The sequence below is a fragment of the Artemia franciscana genome, chromosome 9, assembly GCF_032884065.1.
Source record: "Artemia franciscana chromosome 9, ASM3288406v1, whole genome shotgun sequence".
In the NCBI taxonomy this organism is placed as follows: Eukaryota; Metazoa; Arthropoda; class Branchiopoda; order Anostraca; family Artemiidae; genus Artemia; species Artemia franciscana.
This window is the reverse complement of record NC_088871.1, coordinates 50,069,341-50,094,766: the sequence shown is the minus strand read 5'-3', so window position 1 is coordinate 50,094,766 and position 25,426 is coordinate 50,069,341. Positions and strand designations below refer to the sequence as shown.

Genomic DNA, 25,426 nt, shown 5'->3' with positions numbered 1-25,426 from the left:
CATGATATGGCCAATTATAGAAATTATTTAGAGGACTAACTTGTAACAAAGTTTTTTAAGGGTTGGAAAAATCCTTGTTAATTTTTTTCGGAACATTAAAATATTGTTGTTTTTTTTTGTTTTGTTTTTTTGTATGTTTACATGCTATGGCCAAATATAGAAATTAGTTAGAGAGGGCTAGCTTGTAACAGATCTTTGAAAGGGAAAATGTTGAAAAAATCTTGGTTAATCTTTTTCAAAAAATAAAAAAAATTGGGTATTTTCTTTTGTATGTTTACGTAGGAGGGACTATAAATGTCTGGTTCAAATTTCTAGTATTTTCAATCTTATTGGTTCTTTAGTAACAAGTGGTTGTTCACTTGTTTTGCATAGTTTCACTAGCTTTAATATTAGTAATGCAATTTTAATAATAGCTGTTTGATTAGAATCGGTAATAAGGAGAAAAATTATCAGTGTAAAAAGTGTACACGAAAATTGGGACGAGAATATATTTTGACTGTATGACTACTCCAGTCTAATAATAAACATGTATTTCCAACCATACGATATTACCTAATTGAAAAGAACAATATTTTATTGTGATAGAACTCTATTATAAGGGGTGTCATTGGGGCGGGGGCAGCTGCCCCTCCAAATAATGAGGAAAGAGTAACTATCATATATCCCATGCCCCTTGACTATCCGGGTATGGACCGTTCTTGCCTCCTTCAGCATAAAAATGCTGGAGATTCGCCCCTGTTTATTACTTACCTAACCAGTGTATTTACCAAAGAAATTAAGAACGTCATCCTAATAATGCAAAGACGCTGTTTTTGCTTATCTTTTGCTCTATTTATGTTAAAAGAACTAATGTTGTAAGTAATTTTCTAAAAAGAATTTACGCCCCCTGGTTGGGATTTCCAAAAAAAAACATATTTATAAAATATTCTAAATAGATGTGTATATCTCGTTAAAAATATCGTGGAGTAGGGTAACAACGGCATCTTGAGTGAGATCCTGTTCCGGAAATCTGACTGTTTATAAACAATCTATACTATATTTACGGAACTATGACGATTTATGTTAAAATCAACATTATTTGTAAACAGTACTGTAAGTTTTTCAAAGTATTAATGATGGAAATTGTCTGATTTTACTATAGCCCTGAAGGGTATGTAAATCTGTTCCTTTTCTTTGTCTTGATTTATGAGTCAGATTGTACTACCGAAATTATTATCCAATAAGCTACTCTTTACCCTTAGCTCCTTTAGATTTTACCTTTTTAGTTTTTCTTCATAATTGCGTTGGTGAGGCCTAGTCATCTGAGTGAGGACCAACGACAATTGAGTTAGGAAACATGCTTGCGTGTTTTCTACTGAACTTTGAACTTTGGATCTGAGTCAAGTGCTACAAAACTTATGTAATGCCCATAGTCATGTACGGCTGTCCTGTCTGGCACCCATCGCTCACAGAGAAACACAGAAGTCAGCTTGAAACAATACAGACAAAAGCCTGCAAAATAATTCTTGGATCAAATTACAAAAACTTGAGCGAACTCAGGCTCCCAACCCTGGATGAAAGGAGGCAGGAAACGCTGATGAAGTTTGGAGCTGACATCCTGAAGTCCCCAACGCACTGAGATATCCTGCCCCAGTTTACTTCAGTGACCCACGCACACAAGACGAGGCTGGCAACTTTTAAAGGGGGAAAAGAACTGTTAGAATGCCCGCCTACACACTCAACGACTAGATTTTTAAACTCCTTCGTTCCATACTACGTGAAGCAATACAACGACAATATCGTCAAATCGAACTGATGGCTCATCATGTGTGTTCTTTATGTTGCGTCTTTTTGCGTTTTTCTCTTTTTTGTTTGACGATACCCATGTTATTGCATTGTGATAAAGGGAAAGAATAAAGATTATTTATTTATTTATTTATTAAATGAAATAAATTATTAAATGAAATAGTGCACGACACAGAAAATAGTGTTATTGTGCAAATAACACTATTAAATGAAATAGATTATTAAATGAAATAGTGCACGACACAAAAAAATAGTGTTATTGTGCAAATAAAAAATAATATTGTGCAAATACCAAGTTATTAGCTGAAATTTGTATCTTTGAAATATAGTTGTTTTTTTTTATTTACTGGTTGAGGTGAAAGATAATTTTAGATGTATTTTGAGTGAGTATCTTTGATTTTACTACAATTAATTAGCAATGTCAATCGAGAATTAAGGAAGCTGTTATCATCAATTAATTTCATGTTTTGTAATCCATATTTTCTAAGTACATCTTTCTAGGATCCCCTTTCCAATTCACTGTTGGCCCACTCAAGGAATCTGGGTCCCATAGGGTCAGGGCTGGAGGTCCGGGTCTTGAGAGAGGAGAAGTAGGTGAATCTTGTGATTTCAACGTATGGACCAGGGAAGCTGGTGCTGGCTCATTAGCCATCTCAGTCGAGGGACCGTCAAAGGCTGAAATCGATTTCAAGGATAGAAAAGATGGCTCTTGCTACGTTAGCTATAAAGTATCCGAACCAGGTATTTTTTTAAAATTCATATTAAGGAGTGTGGGAAACCGGTAAGAGTAACATGTAAGTAAACCTTGGAGAAAAAAAAATGTAAGAAACGTAAGATAACTATTAGATGAAGTCTTTAAATTTTTGAATTTGTGATTATAGAGTAGTTAGCTCCTTCCGACTGCTAAATTTTGACGATGTATTTCTTCTTTTTTTTTATTTCAGCATTGGTGCTTAACTTTTATAGTCTAAACAATCCTAAAATAATCAATCGAAAAAAATCTAGTTTTTTCGAAGGAAAAGGTTAGCGGTAACACCTTTGTTTGTTCAACGATCAGAAAAAAAAACAAAAAAAAACAGAAATCAGTTTGTATTGAAGTCACTATTAGGTCCTAATTAGAAATTAAATAAAAAAACAAGTTTTTTGAAATGAAAGTAAGGAGCGACATTAAAACTTAAAACGAACAGAAGTTACTCCGTATATGAAAGGGGCTTTTCCTCCTCGACACCCCGTTCCTTACGCTAAAGCTTTTATTGTTTTAAAAAGTAGAGTTGCGAGAAAGAATCAAACTTTAGCGCAAGGAGCGGGGTGTCGAGGAGGAATTTTTTTTTGGCTAAATGGCTTTCTCTTAGTTTTGATCAGACGATTTTGAGAAATAAGGGGTGGGGAAGGAGGCCTAGTTGCCCTCCAATTTTTCGGTTACTTAAAAAGGCAACTAGATCTTTTAATTTTTAACGAACATTTTTATTAATAAAAAATATACGTAACTTAAGAATTAATTTACGTAACAAACTTTTATATTCTTATATTTTTGATTATATATATGAGGGGGTTGGTCCCCTCGTTAATACTTCGCTCTTCACACTAAATCTTGTTTTGTCCCAATTCTTTAATAATGACCCCTGAATCAGAAAGGCCGTAAAATAAATAGTTGAAATTACTTAAATTTTTTTTAGCATAAAGAGCGAAGTATTTATCTCCTCCTAAATACCTCGCTCTTTATGCTAAAGTATAGAACCCCTCATATGCGTAATAATATCTGTTCGTTTTAAGTTTTAATGCTTCTCCTTACTTTCAATTGAAAAAAAACTTTTTCATGTTTATATTTTCATATGTTTTTTTTTAATAGTAATGCTAGAAAATCCTGCGCCCTTTTCATTGAATTTCTCTTCCCCCATGAAATATTCCTCCAAGGAAAGATCCTCCCATATAGCCCCCCCCCCCTGAACCTCACACCCAAACCAAAAAAAAACCTGATAACGTCAGTGAACTTCCCAGTAACCATTACTGTATGTAAACATTTGTCAAAGTTTGTAACTTGCAGCCCCTCCCCCAGGGACTGTGGGGGGTAAGTCATCCCCAAAGACATAGTTATTATGGTTTTCGACTATGCGGAACAAAATGGCTATCTCAAAATTTTGATCCGTTGACTTCGGGAAAAAAATAAGCGTGGGAGGGGGCTTAGGTGCCCTCCAATTTTTTTGGTCATTTAAAAAGGGCACTAGAACTTTTCATTTCCGTTAGAATGAGCCCTCTTGAAACACTCTAGGACCACTTGGTCGATACGATGACCCCTAGAAAAAAAAACAAACAAACAAACAAATAAACACGCACCCGTGATTTGTCTTCTGGCAAAAAATTCGAAATCCCACAATTTTGTAGATTGGACCTTGAAATTTTTTTCTGTAGGGTTCTATGATACGCTGAATGCGATGGTGTGATTTTCGTTAAGATCCTGTGACTTTTAGGGGGTATTATCCCCTATTTTCCAAAATAAGGCAAATTTTCTCAGGCTCGTAACTTTTGATGACAAAGACAAAATTTGATGAAACTAATATATTTAAAATCAGCACAAAAATCCGATTCTTTTGATATATCTTTTAGTATCGAAATTCCATTTTTTAGAGTTTCGTTTACTATTGAGCCGGGTCGCTCCTTACTACAGTTCGTTACCACGAACTGTTTGATACATCCTTTAGCTCGTACTATCTACTATTTTTTATTGTGCAATACGTATTTTATAAATCTGTATTTTAAACATTTGCTTGAATTTGCGATTGGTTTTCGTTTCTGTAACTACCAAATTTGTCATCTATACAAAAATATAAGTAAGTTGCCAATATTTTATGAGAGAGTGAAAACAATTAGTAAATTTGACAGAGTTTTTTAGCAAATTAGCCATTGACAATTAGACAATTCAATAACTAAATATAAATTCAAACCCTTTTTGTTGGGACCGTCAAAAAACGTTTTGTGACTATCATTTTTTTTTTTTTTTTTTTTAATACTCTTATTCAGTTTGAAAGGAAATGAAGTTTTTTATTGTAGATGTCATTAAAGCCGAATTGACATTTTTATTTCGTTGATCTTTTTTTTGACCATTTATAGTTTACGAATGTTTTTAAAGAAACGAGGACAGTGCAAATGAAATCTGGTTATGTTCGAATCAATTAAGTGGAAAGGTAAAAATTCGTATTCGTCTTTGATCAATTAAGATAAATCGGGGATTCAATTTTTATTGAGAAGACCTCCATTTGCAGTTTTGGTAGTAAAGGGTGCCAAATTAGGTTGTAACGAAAGTGCATCTGTCTTAACGAATTAGCAGAATTGTTAATGTTCGAATTTTTTCGGACGGCAGTATTTTCAGATTTAGTTAAGTTAGTTTTGCTTATATATCGACACGATTCAACGCTACAACACTGATAAAAATGTGTCACAATTCTTAAAACCTGATAATTAAAAAAAAAGAAGAAAAACTTGAAAAAATCTTAGTTTTCAGGTACGAATAGACATAAGATGACATCAGGAAGGGCTAAAAAAAAAATATTTTGAAGTTCTTTGTACTATAATTTAAGTTTTTATATTTATCAACTGAAACTTTTATGCAAAAAGTTTTATTTTATGACTACTAACTTTATCTACGTAATTTTTTTTTTTCTAATTCAAATTTACTTCATGTTTAGTTAAAATGACATCATTTCAAGATGAATATCAAATGCAATTCAAATTTATTGAGTTTCTTACTGTTATGTTTTCTTTTTCTTGTGATATCATTTCTTGATGTACATCAGGTGAAAATCAAAATAGTTGAATTGAATGTCAACTTTTTCTTAACATAAAAAATTAGTTAGTATCATAATATTTTGTTCTTGTTGGACTGAAGACGAGTTAATCCCTTTTGACATCATTTCTAGCATGAATAGGAACTTTAATTAATTGGATACGATTACTTTTTTTCTTGAATATCCTTAATATAATCGAGCATGCTATTAATTTGCGTTTTGTTAGATTGAAGCCAAGATAACTTTTTATGACATCGTTTCCAGGTGAATACCGAGTTGGAATAAAATTTAATGAGCTGAATATCCCAGATTCGCCTTATCGTGTTTATATAACCCCAGCAACTGGAGACGCTCATAAAGTTGAAATTGGACAGTTTCCAGATCAAGGTGTAAAATCTGGAAAGCCTCAAGCCTTTATCGTTAGGAAATGCGGAGCACGAGGAGAATTTGATGCAAAGGTAGGCTCCAAGCTCATGTTCTTCTTTGAATTACTGAGAAATTTCCATTGAGAATAGTCGCCAAAAATTTATACATAAGACTAAAAATTATTTTACATAGGTATTATTCGGTACATGCATATGCACATTATTATAAAGAATAAATTTATTACAATACCGGATTTTTCTATAAATTATTAATTATTCCCTATTTTAAGTTTATTATAATTCTCTATTATTTCCTGTAATTCTATATTTTCTTTATCTAAGATTATTTTTTAGTCTTCTTTGCTCGTAAATAAATGGTACAAATAAGATTATTTGAAAATGAATGATGCAGATTGGCTGCAGTAACTCAGAAAGCTTTATGTAACGAGAGATAAATTTTACAGGAAAGAGGAGAAACTAATGCTGGCTATATTGACTATATTGACTAAAAAAAAGACGTTTCCGATCTTAAGAGTTTTGTTACACACATTCGTTTCTAAAAAGAGTTTTTGACTAGGGTTCGAAGATACGGTACAAGTCAATAAGACTGCTGGTAAATCAAAAGAATGCTGACCTGAGTCTGATAAAATGTATCCTATAGCGTCGTCTGAAATAGCCCAGCCAAGGTCAGTTCTAAAGTGTAAATTATAAATAAAGAATAAGAGGAAATTTTGTATGTCATAAAACAAAATTGAAAAAAAAAAACCTAAATATCGACAAACATACAAAATACTTAAAGATTCTGAACCCCTGCTGTCAGGGAAAAATTATTTTTTTAAGTACTAAGGATATGAAAAAATTACATCTTAACCTCCATCCCCCCTGGAACCATTTAGGTAAACTTTCACTTGAAAATTGTGATCTTATATGATTTTTCCTTTGGTTGTTTCAAAATTATTAGCAAAGTACCACATGTTGTCAATATAGCCAGGTTGAATCGCGTAAAAAAGTTACGACTTTTCAATGCTTTTGTTTGTTTTTTTTGTTTTGTTGTTTTAACTTGTCATTTGCCGGTTTTTCATCCATTTGTTTTTGAGTTTGGGGCCCTCTATTACTAACAATTTTATAAATGCACTAGAAGGTCTTGTTCGTTAAAAAAAAAGATTCCCGGTTTTTCCAAATTTGAAGATATACATAGTTGTTTAAGTATCTGCTTAACCAATTTTAGAAATCGTATTTTATTGTCATTGTCCTTGGTACTGAAATACTTTTTATTATCGGAATTGCTTTTTATGATAGTTTGTTATATTTATCCGCGATTTTTAGGTTGTTTCACCAACTGGCACTGAAGATGACTGCTTTATTTCGCCTATTGTTGAAGACGAAACCTACTCAGTTCGATTTCTGCCTCATGAGAATGGCATTCATTACATTCATGTAAAGTTTAATGGCATCCATATCCCAGGATCACCCTTCAAACTAAAAGTTGGCGAGGAAGATTGTGACCCTGCGGCTATTAAAGTTAAAGGGGATGGTATCTCTAAAGCAGTCTCAGGTAAGAAGATACTTATTTTTTATCCTACGTTACGCTGTTAAAATCCGTGTTCGACTAGCATTTCATAGCTAAACCTGTTTCTGAACTCACAACTTTCAAAATTGAGTTGATGCTCCTTCTTTTGCATTTTCTTGCAGATTAATTATGGTTGCAGCTGTAGCTAAAACCTATTAGAGAACGAACCACGGCCCATAGTAATCCAAAATAATAAAAAAATGTGTTTAAGAAAAAACTGGCTAGCGAGTAAAAATTGTAATTAGTACCTGTTTTTGGAATAGTAGCCATTATCTCCGTTAGTTTTACATTGTAAAATAGCCTATAACCCCTAAAAATAGTTTCAGACCAAAACAAAAAGTAGGCGATTCGAATCGTCATGGCCAAGAAAATTTTATTAGGCTCTGCCTGTCTTACTGTCATATAGTTTGTTAAAAATAATTTGAATTTGTAGTAGATTATTGATAGAAAATTTCTATTTATTTCATTCTTTATTTTTGACTTGTTCCAAATATTTTTTTTTGTAAGTGCTCTGCATGCATCAAACTTTTTTTTCCTGCTAGTTGAATATTTAAATATTTAAGACTAATTATGGAAGTGGTAGTAGTCAGGACATATTTGGACCTGACATAGGAAGAACTTGTGTCATGCGATTGAGAATCTGGCTCCTCTGAAGTGGCTTTTGACATTTTTTTTAGCTTAAGCATAGAGTGAGTAGTCATAACCAGTAGGTGGTTATATGTAGAATCATCGAATGATGGTGATAGAGTTATAGGTAGTGTGATGTTGCTAGAGGCAGGGTGATTTAAATACAGAGAGTAAAGAGTTGACCGATTCGGAATATGTAGTGGTGATTTAATCTCAGCTCTCTTCCTCAGAAGGAGACCCAATCCATGGCTTCTCCATTATGGCCCCTATTCTAGCTTCTCTGTTCTGGTCCAAGGAATTGGCATTCCTAATCGATAACAAGTAGTATGTTGAGTGATCGGGGGAATATTGAGTTACGTAACTGGTAAAGATAGTATCATGTAGGTGGAGGGAAAATGGTAAATATAAAGTTCTTATTGTTTCTTGAAGACACTCAGAAAACCCAACAAACGGAAAGGAACCTGGATAGAATTTCTTGAAGTGAGTGAAGTAGGGAATTTTATATTTTAATGTTTCCTTAAGAGAGGGACAAAAATTTCACTGTCGCCTTCTGGGTTGTTGGTACTATACTCCTTTTTATCTGTAATTAGAAAATAAGATTTCTATGATCTCAGCAAGATTTTAAGACACATCATGGCTTTCTTTTTCTAAATTTATAAGTACCTTTTTGAACTAATTAAAAATGTATAAATCATGATTTAGCAAAATACACCTCTTAAACCTATAGGTTAAAGACCTATAAACCTATAGGTTTAATATAAGACTATAAGACTATAGGTTAAAGACCTATAGTCTTAAAACCTATAGGTTTAAGACACTTTTTGTAAGCCTCATTTCAACATTTATTTATTTCTAATTGTTGTTCATTTCGTTGAATTTCAGGTCACAAATCTGAATTTATTATTGACACAACTGGAACAGGAACAGGGACGCTGGCTGTGACAATCGATGGACCTAGCAAGGTTTCAGTCAACTGTTCAGAAGTAGACGAAGGGTACAAAGTACGCTACACACCATTGTTGCCTGGAGAGTATTATATTAGTATCAAATATAACGGAGTTCATATTCCTCTATCGCCATTCAAAGTCATATGTACAGGTAGGTTTTGGATGCTGATCTATTTTACCCTGATGAAGGCTAAATTTTATGCTTTGTGCCTCTAAGGAGCAAACTTGAAAAAGGGGGAGGGGAAGATTTCTTTAGGTTCCAGTGTCAAGCATTATATTATTCTCATGGACTTACTCACAAAGTTGAGGGTCAGACCACAAAGAGCCAGTACCTCCATCCCCTATGTCCATCTCCCACCCCCATCTGGGCTACAATAGCCGCTGGGTTAATCTTTCCTCCCAGTTTGATATTTTAAGAAAGAGCTAGCCTATTTTTATTCCTTTGTTGACATGCCTTCCTTGGTAGTATAAAGTTTTCCGCCATAATTTCCTCTCATTCTGAGAACCCCACCCGTCAGCTTCAGACCGGGTTGAGCAGGTAGAACTCGTCTCATGAAAAATAAGGGGAGTGTTCACCACCAACTGCCATCCATTTTTGGCAAGCGGCACTAGACCCTCAGAATCAGTACTACCAAATTAACTTATTTCTCCCATCTCGAATCTCTCTTTAAGGATCTGTTCCCTGAGTATTTTGCTCCCTTCAACGATCTTGCGCCAAGGGTGGCGCTTCATATGTCCAGGGCTCTCTTACATTATTTTTGCAGCAATCACTGTCTTCACTTCTTCCAATCTCTGTATCGGTACTCCACAAAATGCTCTTCCTTGTGGTCAGGTACTGGGCAGGACGAACAGCGGCTGGTTTGTAGCTAGAATTTTTCGTAATTGTGTCTATTGCTGTGAAGAGCGACACGAGAAGTGCGTCATTGTTACCCCCGTCGAGTGCTTTATGAAGTTATAACCTGGTATGAAAAGTTAAAATCATCCTAGACGTAGATTGTGCGGATGATTTGACAGTCCTTGATAAAAATGTTACAAAAGGAAAGAATTTAGAGTATCTGAAGTCCTGGGCTTAAGAATAGGTTTAAAAATTAATTTTTTAAAGACTAAGTTGCTTAGGCTAGAAATAAATGATGGTGAAAAGACGCCTTAAGATGACGAGAAAATTACTCAAGTGTATCGCTTCACTTCCCTGGATAGTATTATTAGTAAAGATGGTGAAGACGTATCGTGTACAATAGCCAAGGCAGTGTGCTTTTTTCTCAGTTGAAATTTTTTTGGAAGAATAGAGAAATAGATCTACTCACTAAGTTTATAATTTTGGAAGCCAAAGGTTTTGGAAGATGTGTTAAATATTTTCAAGAAGAATTGTCTAAGAATAATTTCAAGTAGTCGTTTAACTGACCTTTTATCAAAAGCGTAGCCTGCACGAAAAATTTAGTTCGGTTCTACCCGCTGTGTCTAGTCTAAGAAAAAACCACTAAAGCTAGGCCATATCTTGTTGATGAAAGATAACCGATTGTCAAAGATTGTGCATCTTCACCATCTGGGGCCAAATCGATAGGCTCATCTGGGGCCAATGTGCATCTGGTACTGATAAAAGATCACCGATTGTCAAAGATTGTGCATCTTCACCATTTACCTGGGGTTAAACGATAAGCAGGTCATCTCCAAATATGGTTTGAAGAGGTCAAAAGAAAGGATTTAAAGGAAAATTGAAATTTCGTGGTAGGAAGTTGATTTACTCAGCTGTGTTGGTTTCAGGCCCATTGGGCATACAGGTACCTGTAGCTTTATCCAGGTAGTTGTAAGATATACAGGTATTTGTTGGCCTTCATATCTGGCAAGCTGCCAAGGGATAGGATCTTCACTATGTTCATCTTGTCTAAGTGACTAAGTCCTCCTAATATTACTTTACGAACCTTTTCTTACACACTTAACTTTGAAAATCTTCAAAATTCATCTGCTTTTCTTATGCAGAGAAATGGGTAGAAAATTATCTTTTGATTTCAAAATTTTTGCTATATCTTTGGTTTTTTCCTTTAAATCCTGTGTCTATTCAGGGTGGCCTACTGGAAATCTTCTATGTTTCTGTCCAACGCTTATCTTTGATACCTGTAAATCTTCTGCTGTTCTGTTTGATTTCTATCTTTGATGCCCATAAAATTTTCTTTGGGTAAAAAATTATTTGTTGATAAAACTAAAACAAACCCGAAAAGAATTTGTTAGGTTTATTCATCTCTAGTAAATTTATGTCTTGTGCCTTAACGCCTTTCGAATTAGTGCAACCGATATTCGGATTCAAATGAGAAAAAAAATAGAAATAAAAATAAAAAAGAAAGAACGAAAAGCAATAAGACAGAAATGAATAAATGATTGAAGAAACGTTGAGAAAATAAATACAACTTTTGAAATTCTTTACTCTGTTACAGGAGATAAACTCGCCGAACCTGGAGTTCAAGAGACTTCAAGCGTCGTAGTTGAAACTGTGAAAAAGTATGCCAAGGGTCAAGCGGCCCCCAAGAGTATATTGCCTGTTTTCAAATCCGATGCTTCTAAAGTGGCTTGCAAAGGCATGGGATTGAAGAAGGCCTATCTGAATAAGCAGAATACATTTTCCGTTCAAGGTGCTGAAGCAGGTAATATACCAGCTTACTTCTTTGATGTTATTGATATTGTAAAGGCAAGTTAGCGATGAAGTTGGGGTTCAAAATTTAAATCTGGTTGTTTAAGGCAGAACGGGCTCTCAAGGAATCTTCCTATACCTCACATCTTAAACATTGGGAGTTTGTCTGACGTTCCTGGATTAGTGATTTTGGCGGTTTTAGTTTAACAGATAGAAAAAAATCTGGTGAATATTTTGACCTAATATAATCTTAAAGCCGACAATTATTTTTTTTATAATTCCGAAATAATTATAAAACTTCTTTCAGGTTTGCATTCTAAACTTGAAACTGTTGTTGTGGGGTATCAAAAAATAGAGCAAAAAATATTCCATTCAACAATCAGAAACTTATTTCTATAATATATACTTGCTGGCTACAGTCCCTTCAAATACTTTACATATTTGTGTTCCGAAGTCAAAAATTCCCCTCAAAAGACTAGATGCAGCTGTAATCGGAGCGTGTGAGAATGCATAAATTAGACCAAGGGACTAATCACCCGGATTGTTCTTGAACGATTCAGTGAAATATTAGTTAGTTGTAACCGGTTTAAACAGAGTCTGGAGAATAACTAGCGTACAGACACCAAACTGCCGGCTAATGAATATGCATTAAAAAAATTACATTGTATAAATAATTACAAGAAGAATTGTTAAGGATAACCTGCGCCTAATCGTAATTAAGAGTGAGAAACCTCTTAAGTTCAACCTTCTCATGTTTTTTTAGTTGAAGCGACGAAGAAAACTGATAACTTTGTCTTTGACCGAGTTGCTGCCTCTGAAAAAGAATTGACTAGAGAGTAAAATGCTTGGACTTCCGCTAGGCCTTAAATTGGTTAGAAACTTAGACAACCATATATGTGTTACGAAAAATTTGGAATTCAGTTTTAATGAAAGAATAGTTCCATAAGCTGTTTTGCAGTTTTTGGTAGTAGCACGCACAAGTTTCAAAAAGAAGAAATGTGAGTGAAAAATCAGTAAAAAAAAAAGTAAGCAAAAACCATTTAGCACTAAACAGTTTAAGAAAGCGTAGCATACCTTGGAAAATGTAGCTCTCATTTGGGAAGTTTAACCAGGACTCAAGTGTTTTTATGTGGATGGCCCTTGGATATAGGTTTGAAATATTTATTTAAGGTTAAACATCCATTGTCGTGCGAACAAAAATTCTCTACTGTTCTATGTGTTGTTTGTATTTATGTAGTGAAGGTCTCCTGTCATTGAAGCCATCATGTGGCGTTCAAAGAGAGGCCAAAGGACCATCTGTTTGACCTTTAATTCGTTACGATTCTAGCTCGCATCCCTAAGTTGTGTGTTTCTATGCAAGATTAGAACCTTTCAAAGCTTTTGGTTGAACCTAGACCTTAGACCAAATGTTGTTGTTTAAACCTGTCTGAAACGACGTGAAAATCAAATAGTAATCACCAGCACAATGAAATGCATCCTACTCTACTCCTGAGTGGCCCCCTTCACAAATCCTTTAACTTAACTTTTTAATAAAATAAATAAATAGAGATAACATGGTTTATCTTGAATATGAAATGGAATTATACCTTAAGATTGTGAGTCAAAAGAGCACTTTCTAACTTTTTAAGATTGTTGAACTGTTGCAATCAAAAATAAAAGATACAAACAAGGGAGAAAAAGAAAAGATAGTCCTTTTTCTATTATTATGGAAGAGTTGAAGAGACAGGGAGTAGGAGTGTGGGAGCTTCAAAGAGTTACAGTATGAGCTTTAATAGGAGAGAAAGGGACAGAGGGAGTGATACCGATTGAAAATGACGGATAAAAGCTACAGAACAGGGTTGTCAATTCTTAAGATTCTGTGACAAGATGCTGAAATTTCAGTCGGAATATTTTGGTTTGGCAGTTGTGGCCCTGTTTAAAGCGTTTCCACTGTTTGGTAAGCAGCATACATAGCAAACTATTGAAAAATTATAAAAAGACTTTTTATTAAACTTGAATTTGGAATTTGTTACTTTCATGCACAGGCAGAATGGAATCTTTGGTGTAAATAGTAAATTGAGTAGCTATAGATAAAAAAGTAAGGAATGGAGAGAAAAACAAATAGGCTTTTCTTTAGGTTTCAATCTTCATTACATACGATCGAGAACGGCTGGAATTAGCGTCATGATAGGACCTCAAATCACTCAGTTATTCGAGCTTCTCAAATCCTAGTAGAAATTTTTGACAACATTAACCTTCAACTAAATTAATAGCTTTCATATGTGCTGCAAACAAGCTTGTCACGAACCCCAAACATTGTTTTCAAAGACTACATTCATAGCTAGGTCCTCGAGATCCCTCTCCTGAGAGGTGGGAGGTATTTTTACGAGGCATTGCTTTCTAGACTTTTTCTACTCTGCATAGAATTTTGGCAGATTTAGAAGGCGCGGACAGGTCCTAATGAAGAAAATATGCCTCTAGACGACCTTTGAGGAACGGTTGATACTCATGTTAATAGGTCTTTCTTTCATTGAAATATATTGATTCAATATACCTTCTTTTTTTTTCAGAATGTGTGGTTGCAACAAAAATACGCTATTAGTTAATTTTCTTTTTTTTTGTGTTGTTGAGTTTACACATTCAACAAAGTCAAATATGTTTATGCTTTGTGGAAGACTGAGGAATTGCAAATTAGAAATAATAATCTTCTTCGAGAAGTCAATTCTAGTCATCTCCTTTGGGAAGTGGTAAATGGAAATTTCTTCTGTGTTCATTGGTTTGCAAAAATTTTTATCACAACTGTTGAGTTGAATTGACGCATTTTTGTTTCTTAGAATATTGATGTAAGAAGCACTTGCGTGAATATTTTAATTGTAAGATAAAACTTGGGAATGAACATTTAGTCGTCTATAATATGTCCAGGTTGTTTGTTTACACATAGTTGTAAAAACACAATTATCTCTTAATTATAATATTTATGAAATGCATGTCTTGTCACAACAATTATATATTTAATTTCTATAAAATTCTAGGAAATAACATGCTATTCTGTAGTGTCTATGGTCCCAAAGGTCCTTGCGAAGAAGTTTTCATCAAACACATCGGAAGAAATAACTACAACGTTAATTATGTTGCTCGGGATAGAGGCGAGTATATCATTGTTCTCAAATGGGGAGAAGACCATGTTCCTGGCTCCCCTTTCAGAGCCGAAGTGTTTTAAGCGTTTCTTTTCTTCAATAATTTATTAACTTCAACAATACTATCAGCCGATAGTGACTCAAATGTGATAAGTTACTGTTAGTTTGTTGAAGATGAAGGAAGCCGAGATAAAAAGTAGAATAGGTAGTAAGAGTTGTATGTTTTCTAAGCTTTGTGTGGGTGACAGGACGCTTCGTAAATTTTGCCATCTAATGTCTGAGTTTTCAAGTAGATATTTAACGGAGCTAGATTTTTTTTTCTGTTTATTAGTGTTGATTTTGAGAAGTTAATTTATGTTGTTTCGGTTTTTTGTCTTTTGACTGCCAGTGAATTTATTTTTTCGTTCTTTTTTCAAAAATTATATAAGACAAATCTTTTCAAATTATATGAATCAATATAAAAAATAGACGTAATGCCACTTTGGGATGGATGTTTGCAATAAAAATAATATATAATAACTATATGTTACTTGGTATTAATGTCAACTTGGCAACATGTATTTTGACATAAGTTTCAGTATCTTATTTTGTATGTTTTTCAAATGGGTGATTTTTCGATCCCCTGTAGAAAGTTGACCTATGTTGCTGTCTCATTGTGGCAAAACGAGTTTATTTGTTGTGTACGCTAGTTTTCAAATCTCAAGTTTATGTCTTATAATCTATTCAGATAAACTTTTGCCTTTGCTTTATGTTAGAAAGCCCATGTTTCTTGGAAGTTTGTGTCAATCATTTTTTTCTGTATGCTATAAATCGAAGTATTACATACATGGTAACCAGTGAATTATAAGAGAGTGCCTATGAATTCTTGTCCAACCTGCTTTTAGTTTCATTGTAACTGCTTTCTGTAGGCTGTAGGATTCCTAATTTATTTAAACTAACCTATGCATTAAAGCCTGTTTGCATCTATTACTGTTTTCAATAAAGAAATTGCTTAAATAAACCGCTTTAGGTGTACGGAGATTTTGTTTTCTCTATAGTGAGTTTGATTTAAGGTGAAACAGACGAATGCTCGGGGGATTATATCGAACCTTAGGTCCAAGGTTACCGGAAACAGACGTTGTCTAAACAAAATCTGAAGATATAGTGCCATTTTGGGTAATTCTATTGATACTGCGTCATTGCAACCCACGTCATCAGACAGTTCTACTATAACATCACTTATAATTATAGCCTATGATTATGACGTCACTCATCTTGCATACGAAAATGCAGGTTTTTTGGTCAAAAAGCGATTTATTTTTTAACATTATGTTTTGTTAATTTCAACAGCAAGAAATGTAACAATTTTCTTTAAAATTAGCCCTTAAACATCTCTCTATGAATTTTCAGTACCCCAATGGCAGTAGAGAAAAAGAAAAAAGACACATCAGTGCTACACATGTAAAAAAGAAATTTCCCTTGTAGCTCAAGCCAGGGGACTGAAGGTTTTCAGCCACGAGAATTCCGGGGCTATTTTTTCAAATTCTTTAGATTTGTTTTCAAAATAACATTTCGCTATTAACACTAATTTAAATAGTGGTTACGATTCCTGAATCAGCTATAGATGGCCCTTTTTCACTCACTTGCCATTTTTCTTTTAAACTGCGTTTTTGATTTTTGGTTACCATGGTCCTTGGTTCGTCCCATAACAGAAGAGGTTTTGTCCCAAAAAAGTGACGATATTTTTTTATATGTTCCGCAAAGCAACAATTATAGAGTCAAAATGCAAATTGAATTAGAATTATTGATAACATTTTTCTGTTGCGTCCCAGTCTGAGGGGCCATACTGACCAGAGATATGCCATTTCTCCCTAAACTTATATGTGTTTCTAAACAAAAGAAACCGTTATTTCACACCATTTATCCAAGAGCAACTAAGATTTAGAATATTGCATAGTTGCGAACCAGTTAAAAGTCTGGAGGTCAATGGATTCTCGTGTGAAATTGGAGGGGAACCTTAAGTATCAAAAGTATATTTTAAGGCTTCTTTTTTATTTCACTGAGAGGTAAATTTGGTGAATATGATTTTTACTCTGTATGATTTATAATCTAGCATATATTGTGGTGCTTTTCACATTTGTCTGAATAAATAGTGGAACCACTTCATGTACATACTTTGTAACTGCTTGAAAGTATAAGGATCTTCACTGATAACATAATGTCGTCTTCTTGTCTCCTTGTGGAAACACTTGAGGTTCATGATATGTTTGTATCCTCAACTCAGCTGTTGAATTTAGAGGCTGAAGCAGAAATTTGGTAAAAAGTGAACCATAGTCATGAAATATGCGCTATACCCTGATGATAGGAGCGTGTACCTGAGCTATAGTATGAACTCTGGCGGTCAAAGACGCCCTAAAAACCATTGTCTCTCAAGAAAAATAGGAAAGTACCAGCTTCGTCATGAAACATGTCGCAATCTTTGGTCGATCGTTTACGGGCACAATGCTAAAAAATCTAATCACATATCGTTGAAATCTGCAGCAAATGTGACGCTGTGTGCCTCAAAAAGAACTTTAACGTTGGAGCATTATTGGTAGCTTAAGGTTCAGGCGGAGAAAAGATCTTTTTATCCACGAAACGACCGTCGTTACTCTCGTTGTAGGCCCTCGGAGGGATCAGCTATTATTGCTAGTGCAGTTTTCGGTTTTCAAAAAGTTGAGCCTTGCGAATACCGTAGCTAAGATTCCAGGAGCTAACAAATCTGTCCTGGTAAATTTTTTATCTTGCCACAAATGTGAACCCTGTGCCCTCTGGACAAACTATGTGTTAATCTGATTAATTCTTCAATACGTTCAGTTTCTTGAAAAAAAAATTAAATCTAAAGTTTTAGTCTACAGAATTTGCTAGTATTGATAATAGGAAGGAGTTAGCCCACTTGACCAAAACAATCAGCAGTGGGGGGGGGAGGCTGACATCGTCTAGGATTGACTGGAAGATTTACTGCTGATAGCAATTATCTTCACGACTGGGTATTCGGTTTAAACGGTAATAGTAAAAGTAATTTGCAAAGGACTAGAATCATACGCAGTACAATTGCGCTGCCTAAGTAAAGAACGATGAGGGCACAGTGTATTTTTTTCTTTTTTGTCATAGACAAGGGCACTTTGTATCGAAGGAGTTGTCGTAGAAGCTTCGAAAGGGGCTTATTAAATTTGTAATTGAAAGGGATAGTGCCCTTTTCGATATTCGAAAATGATTGGAGGGTAACTAGGCCCCCTCCTACGCCCACAATTTCCACAAAAATCCAATCAAAATTTTTGAGATATCCATTTTGTTCAGTGTATTGAAAGATCCGGGAATTATGTCTTTGAGGATGTCAACCCCACAGCCCTCAGGGCAAGGGCTGTAAGTTATACCCTGGAGGAAGAATAAAGTTTGGAAGGGGTTCGTTGGATTGGTAATCAGAAGCTCTAGTTACTTTTTTAAGATTCAGAGTGATCGGATGGTGGAGGGTAAATATTAAAAGTAGAATAGCCAAGGCCCGGATGCTTTTTTTTAGTTGGAATGCTTTTGGAAGAAAAGTGTGCCAACCAAGATCAAATTACTGGAAGCTGTTGTGATGACAGTGGTCGAGTAAAGAGAGCTGCTCAAGGCAAACGACTGTCAGAAAAGCCCTCCTGTCTCAATCTGGCCAAACCTGATGTGAAATCAATAAATACAAATTTTGTCCGGAGGGATAAATCTTGAGATTTTCGAAGAAAAATTAAGAGCTACACTTAAACAGAATTTTCGTGACAGCAGAATTAAAACTGTGGACGAACATAATTTATTCTGTTGAACTTCCGAATTAATTTTATCGTTTCTTCTCCCCAAATGTCTGTATATAGCCCCAGGTTGTATATATAATATCTCTGATCTCGTAAAGTTCCTAAAATATTGCACACCAAGAGTTGATTCACAATGGCGATCAATGTCATTTGAAAAGTCCAATAAAATCGGCAAGTTTTCAATAATTCCTTGAAATGCTGGGGAGGGGGCTCTTAAATCAAGATATACTTTAAGGGATTCTGAATATCCACAAACCTGACGTAATAAACCCAAATAAAAAAGTTTGCGTCAATTTTTTTCCACATTAACGTCCTCTTTATACAACTTTCACAAGCAAATAATTAAGTTTATAAGCCGATTTGATGCAGAAATCTTTGATTCTTTTTGGTCTTGGTGGCAATAATAGACAGTCAAGAGAGGTTTCTTTCAAACCACATACAAAACTAAATTTTGGCTCTAAAATACGTCAAATGAGAAAAGTTTTTCTTACACAGACAACATTAAGATTTTTCTAACCTGTGTGCAGTCTTTGGTGCATCCCCAAACTGTCCGAGTGAGAAAAGCATTTCTAACATAGATCATACCTAAACGGTTTCTCACCTGTATGCACTCTTTGATGTGTGTTCAAATTTGCTGGTTGAGAAAAGGTCTTGTCACATACATCACATTTAAACAGTATATTACCAGTATGCAGTGTTTGATGTGCGTTAAAACTGCTTTTTTTGCGAAAAACTCTGCAAATGTAGAACATTTAACGGCTTCTCACCAGTATGCACTCTTTGATATGTATTCAAACCGCCCATTTGCAGAAAATCCTTTTCACGTACAGAATATTTAAAAGGCATTTCATCTGTATGTACTCTTTGATGTGGGCTCAGATTTGCTGGTAGAGAAAAGGTTCTGTCACATACATCACATTTTTTCCCCTGTATGTAGTTTTTGATGTGCATTGAAACTGCTCTTTTGCGAAAAACAGTTTCGCACATGCAAAACATTTAACCGGCTTCTCACCTGTATGCACTCTTCGATGGTTGTTTCAATCTTGATCTCGAGAAAACGTTTTATCACATACATCACATTTCAGCAGTTTCTCACCTGTAGGCAGTCTTTGATGATTGTTCAAACTGCTCCTAAGCAAAAATCTTTTCTCACATACAGAACATTTAACGGCAGCTCACCTGTGTGGACTCTTTGATGTACGTTCAAATCTTGCATATGAGAAAAGGTCTTATCACCTACCTCACATTTATATGCTTTTTTCCCTTTATGCGTTCTTATATATCTTTCCAATTTTCCATGCTTTTTACTTTACAGGCGGTTTTTCAAACATGTTTCCTGATTTTCTAGGTCTTTAGCTTCAGATTCCGATGTAAATGAATTTGAGGAACCACTCGTAGAGCTAGTGACGCATCTCCCTGTAAGTGCAGTCCAGACATGTGTGGTGAAAAGTTACCTAAAAATGTTAGAAGCTTCCAGAGCTAAAAAAAAATGACGTAATATTTTTTTGTAGGTTTTAACATATAATTTTACTTTTGATCTTTCTTTTCTCACTCTTGGTGACACTTGTATTAGATTTTAAAATTAATTATTCTAAGTAAAATGAGAACGATCAAAGAGCAGATATTGTCTAGGATTCATCTGCCCATTTTTACCCTAAACATCAACCTTTTAGAGACAGGGCTAGTTCAAACAAACATAAAATGTTCGAGTTAACTCTCAGCTGTCATGTCTGGCCCACTCTCAACCCCTTTTCAATAGGTAGCACCTAAACGTGTGCTCTGAAATCATCCTGTATAAGCTGCCTTTTTCCTAAAAAAAAATCTATTCCAAATCCAGCAGCCTTGGTCACTCTGTTAAGTTCAAAACAGAGATTCTTGAATTTTTTTCATTTTAAACATTTTTTCCTAAGTAGGGATCAAACGGTTAGACGCATCTACATCCCAACTAGCAGTATAATAGGGTTATAGATAGTGCAGCTATCTTGATTTTTAAGAATTTCTGCTAAAACTCTAAGGGCTCATACTTGACTGTCAAGATCAACCCCGTGTCCGGTTCAACCCCGATCTTGCCTAAATTTGAACTTCATACTAAATTAGAATTTCTCGGTTAGTTCGTTCGGAATACGAAGTAGATTCGTATGAAGTTAAAATTCCCTACTGTAACGTATCGAAAGTATATGTCATTAGTTATTTCATACAAAACTCGTTTGTGCCTGCACCATTAAAAAGAATTCAAAGTTGGCACCATCAGTGTTGTAGAACAATAAAACGAAATAAAATTTGACACTTTGAGAAAATGGAGGACCAGTAAGTAACAATTCACAGTTATGTTTTTGTCATTTTTATGATGAGAAGTTGCCAGCTTTTGCTAGCTAGTATGCTATTACTAGCCCCTGTAGTAGCATAATATTTGTAGGCATGAATATATAATGAGTCGGAAGTACTAGACATGGGACTGCCTGTGCAGAATTTCGACTCTTGTTGACGGAAGAGCATCGCCAAGTGCTGAAAACCATGTTGTAACCAAGATGGGCCCAGGATTGCACACAGCCTCCATTCATGCTGGAGGTCCCAGGGACTTCTTGCTGTGCAGTTCTAAGCCGGCTTAAGCGCTTCGGCGTAGACTTGAGAAGATATGTAGATCCCCGTCCTGCACTGGTATCCGGGATCATTGCTTTTCCTGATGCCAAAATAATTTCAGTGATTTAAAGAACATGAAAATTGGAACTTAGGATGTTACGACGTTAAAAAAATGACAATCCTATTACCATTTTGACTGACGAATTCAGACAGTTCGAACTGGACTTATTAGGAGTTTCAGAAGCTTATATCCCAGGGGTAGGAAGCATGAAATTAGAAGACACAGAATTTGTTTACTCAGAAGGAAGGATGGGGTAAATAGACAGGGAGTAGGGTTCATGATGAATAAGAAAGCTGCTAAGTCTTGTTTAGGCTGGGAATGTATTAATAATAGAATACTAATTGCTCGTTTTATGACAAAATAGTTCAGGGTATCAGTTATAGTAGTATATGCCCCTGTTGAATCGACTGACGGAGACACTAGTGACTCAGATGAATTTTACTTAGAGTTACGGGAGCAAATAGACAGGGTCCCAGGTAGACATATGGTGTTTTTACTAGAAGATTTCAACGCTCAGTTGGTTAGAAATAGAAATAGATGGTATCGTAGCCTAGGTAAATTTAGTATAGGAAAAGAAAACAGTAATAGCTACAGACTTTTGCAATTTTGTGGGTATAACAAAATAGTTAGAACCAATACGGTGTTTGGTCATAAATTGACATGGTACTCACATGATGGTAAGACAGCAAACCTTATTGATTATGCTATAGTAAATTATTCTATAGGATCAATACAAAATACTAGGGTATATAGGAGTGCTGTTATTGATGTTAAAAAGTAAAGATCACCATCTAGTAGTATCTAGGGCTATTTAAAGCTGAAATTTCGGAAGGGAAACTACCTCTCAGGAAGTTATGATGTTGACAGACTCCAGGATGAGGATTGGTGAGAAACTTTCCAAAAACAGTTGAATACTAAACTTGATAATTTAAAATTTGACAATATGGAAGATGGTTGGAATAATTTTATGGAATATAGTATGGTAGTAGAATATAGTAGAATATAGTGGAATATAGTGGAATATAGTGTCTTAGGGAAGGAGGTTAAGACTGTAGCTAGGAATATTAGTGAAAAAGTTTTATGTTTAATAGAGAAGAGAAGGGGTTTGTACAAGAATTATCTGAGTGATAGATCGTATGAAAATAATAGGAATGCAAAGAAAGTAGAGAAAGTATTTTAATACTTTCTCTGCCACTGGAATTTCAAACCTGAGTTTCTTCGTTACTTTTTAAATCCAATGGGACTCGTTATATTCTTCTAGCTGTATAGTTAATATGAATTGTTCTACAGAAAAAGATTAAAACTTTTGACTGAAGCTGCACAATTTGAATTCCATATTTTTGTTTGAATCTACTGTTTTAGTAAATTAATAAGTAATAGTAAAAATTTCTAGTCGGCTGCTCAGTTTATAAGAACTAATTTTCGGCTTGTTTCAAATTTAACTAGAAATCAAAATAACAGACGTATTTATGTATTAATTTATGTAGATTTATGTATTATAAATGTAAATAGTAAAAACTATATTGAGCTCTATAGTTTTAAGGCCTATTGTGATGATTTTTCAAAAACAATATTTGACAAACCACTTTCAATTGAACATTTGAAAACGTTCATATAGGACAATGATTCCCAAACTTAATTAACCTACCTCCCCCTTTCCAGCAAAATATTACTCAGGGCCCCTTGGATTTTTTTTATTCTAATAGCAGTTAATAAGGGATATAAATATTATTGTATCTTGTGAGAAGAGGAATTGGCAAGTAAAAGACTAATTTTGATAAAGATCCATTATTCTAACAAATAAATCATCAAACTTTTCGGGAAAAACTTTTTCCATCGTCAGTGGTGTTCTAATTTTCTGGGACTGCAAGTCAGTATATTGAATTTCCATTTATGTATAAGTAAAATATAACATGTCTTTAAAATTCGATATGCGACTTGTGGTTTTCGCAATTAGTATATCACTGATGATGGGAAGATGTTTTCCCAACACGTTTGATGGTTTATTTATTAAATAGTGATTATTTTCAAAATTTATCTCTTACTCGTTAGTTCCTCTTCAGTCTTTACTTTACATTACATTACTAATAAAAAAATTCGTAAAATAAAAACATGCATTACTTCAAAAACGTTCAGAAATTAAATAAAAAAAAAAAAAGTTTTTTTTAACTACAAGTAAGGAGCGACAGTAAAACTTAAAACGAAAAGAAATTACTCCGTATATGAAATGGGTAGTCCCCTCCACAATCCTTCGCTCTTTACGCTAAAGCTTTTAATTGTTTTAAAAAGTAGAATTGTGGCAAAGAGTCAAACTTTAGTGTAAAGAGCGAAGGATTGCGGAGGGGACTACCCATTTCATATACGGAGTAATTTCTGTTCGTTTTAAGTTTTACTGTCGCTCCTTACTTGTAGTTAAAAAAACTTGTTTTTTTTATTTAATTATTTAAATAAAATAATTAGTATATCACTGATGATGGGAAGATGTTTTCCCAACACGTTTGATGGTTTATTTATTAAATAGTGATTATTTTCAAAATTTATCTCTTACTCGTTAGTTCCTCTTCAGTCTTTACATTCTGTGCAAGAATGCTAAATTATTTTACATCATTGTTGGATGTACGTTTTTCGTATAATATAGTAAAGAAAATTGTAACTTAAGAACATCAAAGTTTGAAATTATGAAAATATTTATTAAATTCAGAATAAGGGTGATACAAAGAAGTATCTTAGATTGTAAGACCACAAAAACGGTTTGGCAAATATCTGAGCATGGGAACAAGTAAAAAAAATTTAAACTTAGTCCCTATATCTTATTTTTGGTCACTGAAATATTATCCTGTACATTTTATTCTAAAAAAAAAAACTGTTCGAGATATACCTTCCTTGTCAGAACCTGAGGATCCCGATTCCTGGGTACCATATTCAAATTTAAATTGTCCTGAAATGGTGGGTAAAGTAATCAAAGGGATATCTTCAAGTTTCGGAGTCAAAAACTGGTTTGGAATATAAAAAAGCTTCTCACTGTCACAAGGTAAACCATCTTCATCTTATAGAAACCAAGTTAAATTAAACGGACATAAAAAAAATTTTTAGCTGTAAAGTTTGCTAAACAAATCCAAGTGCCCTTTCTTTTTAGTCATTCAAAAAATATAAATATATAGATGTTTTATATACATCGTATGTATACTATTTTTTTTTAATCGTTTTCAAAGTCTGCTTTTTACAAAGCAAAAAAACTATAAATTCATGGAAATTCATGAAAATTAAATATCTTGGATAAGGGTAAATTGAGGATAACTTATTGAATAAGAAAAAATTGAATATTGAATAGAAAAATGACAACAGAATGAACATTTTAAAGTTTTGCAGTAATAAAAATACACGAATATAGAAGTTCGTTAAGAAAGTTAATTCGGAAGTTAGGTATTTTATTAATAAAAACGTTTGTAAAAAAAAGCAAAAGTTCTAGTTGTTTTTTGAAGTAACCAAAAGATTGAAGGGCAACTAGGCCTCCTCCCCACTCCTTTTTTCCCAAAGTCGTCCAATCAAAACTAAGAAAAAAGCCATTTAGCAAAAAAAAAACAATATGCAAATTTCGTTCTAAGTATTCATGTGCGGAGAGCCAAAACCAAGACATGCATTAATTCAAAAACGTTCAGAAATTAAATAAAAAACAAGGATTTTTAACTGAAAGTAAGGAGCGACATTAAAACTTAAAACGAACAGAAATTCCCCAGTATATGAAAGGGGCTGTTCCATCCTCAACGCCCCGCTCTTTACGCTAAAGTTTTTCACTGTTTTAAAAAGTAGATTTGAGAGAAAGAGTCAAACTTTAGCGGAAAGAGCGGGGCGTTGAGGAGGGAACAGCCCCTTTCATATACAGAGGAATTTCTGTTCGTTTTAAGTTTTAATGTCGCTCCTTACTTTCAGTTAAAATCCTTGCTTTTTTTTTATTTAATTACGTAAGGAGCGACCCGGCTCAATAATAACCGAAAATCTAAAAAACGGAATTTTAATATCAATAGTAACATCAAAACAATTGCATTTATTGCTGATTTTAAATATATAATTTTCATCAAGTTTAGTTTTACCCATCAAAAGTTACGAGCTTGAGAAAAATTTGCCTTATTTTAGAAAATAAGGGAAAACACCCCCTAAAAGTCA

At 34.2% G+C, this 25,426-nt stretch overlaps 1 protein-coding gene across 1 annotated transcript in view; it reads left to right on the top strand.

Moving 5' to 3' along the window:
* The window catches only part of LOC136031519 (filamin-A-like), a gene marked incomplete in the record, with an annotated part of 349,909 nt that extends 334,094 nt beyond the window's left edge, over positions 1 to 15,815 (top strand). The window contains 6 exon segments of the mRNA XM_065711189.1: positions 2,287 to 2,526; positions 5,832 to 6,025; positions 7,259 to 7,487; positions 9,012 to 9,227; positions 11,506 to 11,712; positions 14,711 to 15,815. Of these exon segments, the coding sequence (XP_065567261.1) occupies positions 2,287 to 2,526; positions 5,832 to 6,025; positions 7,259 to 7,487; positions 9,012 to 9,227; positions 11,506 to 11,712; positions 14,711 to 14,898 (1,274 nt within the window).
* Between the last annotated feature and the right edge of the window lie 9,611 nt (positions 15,816 to 25,426).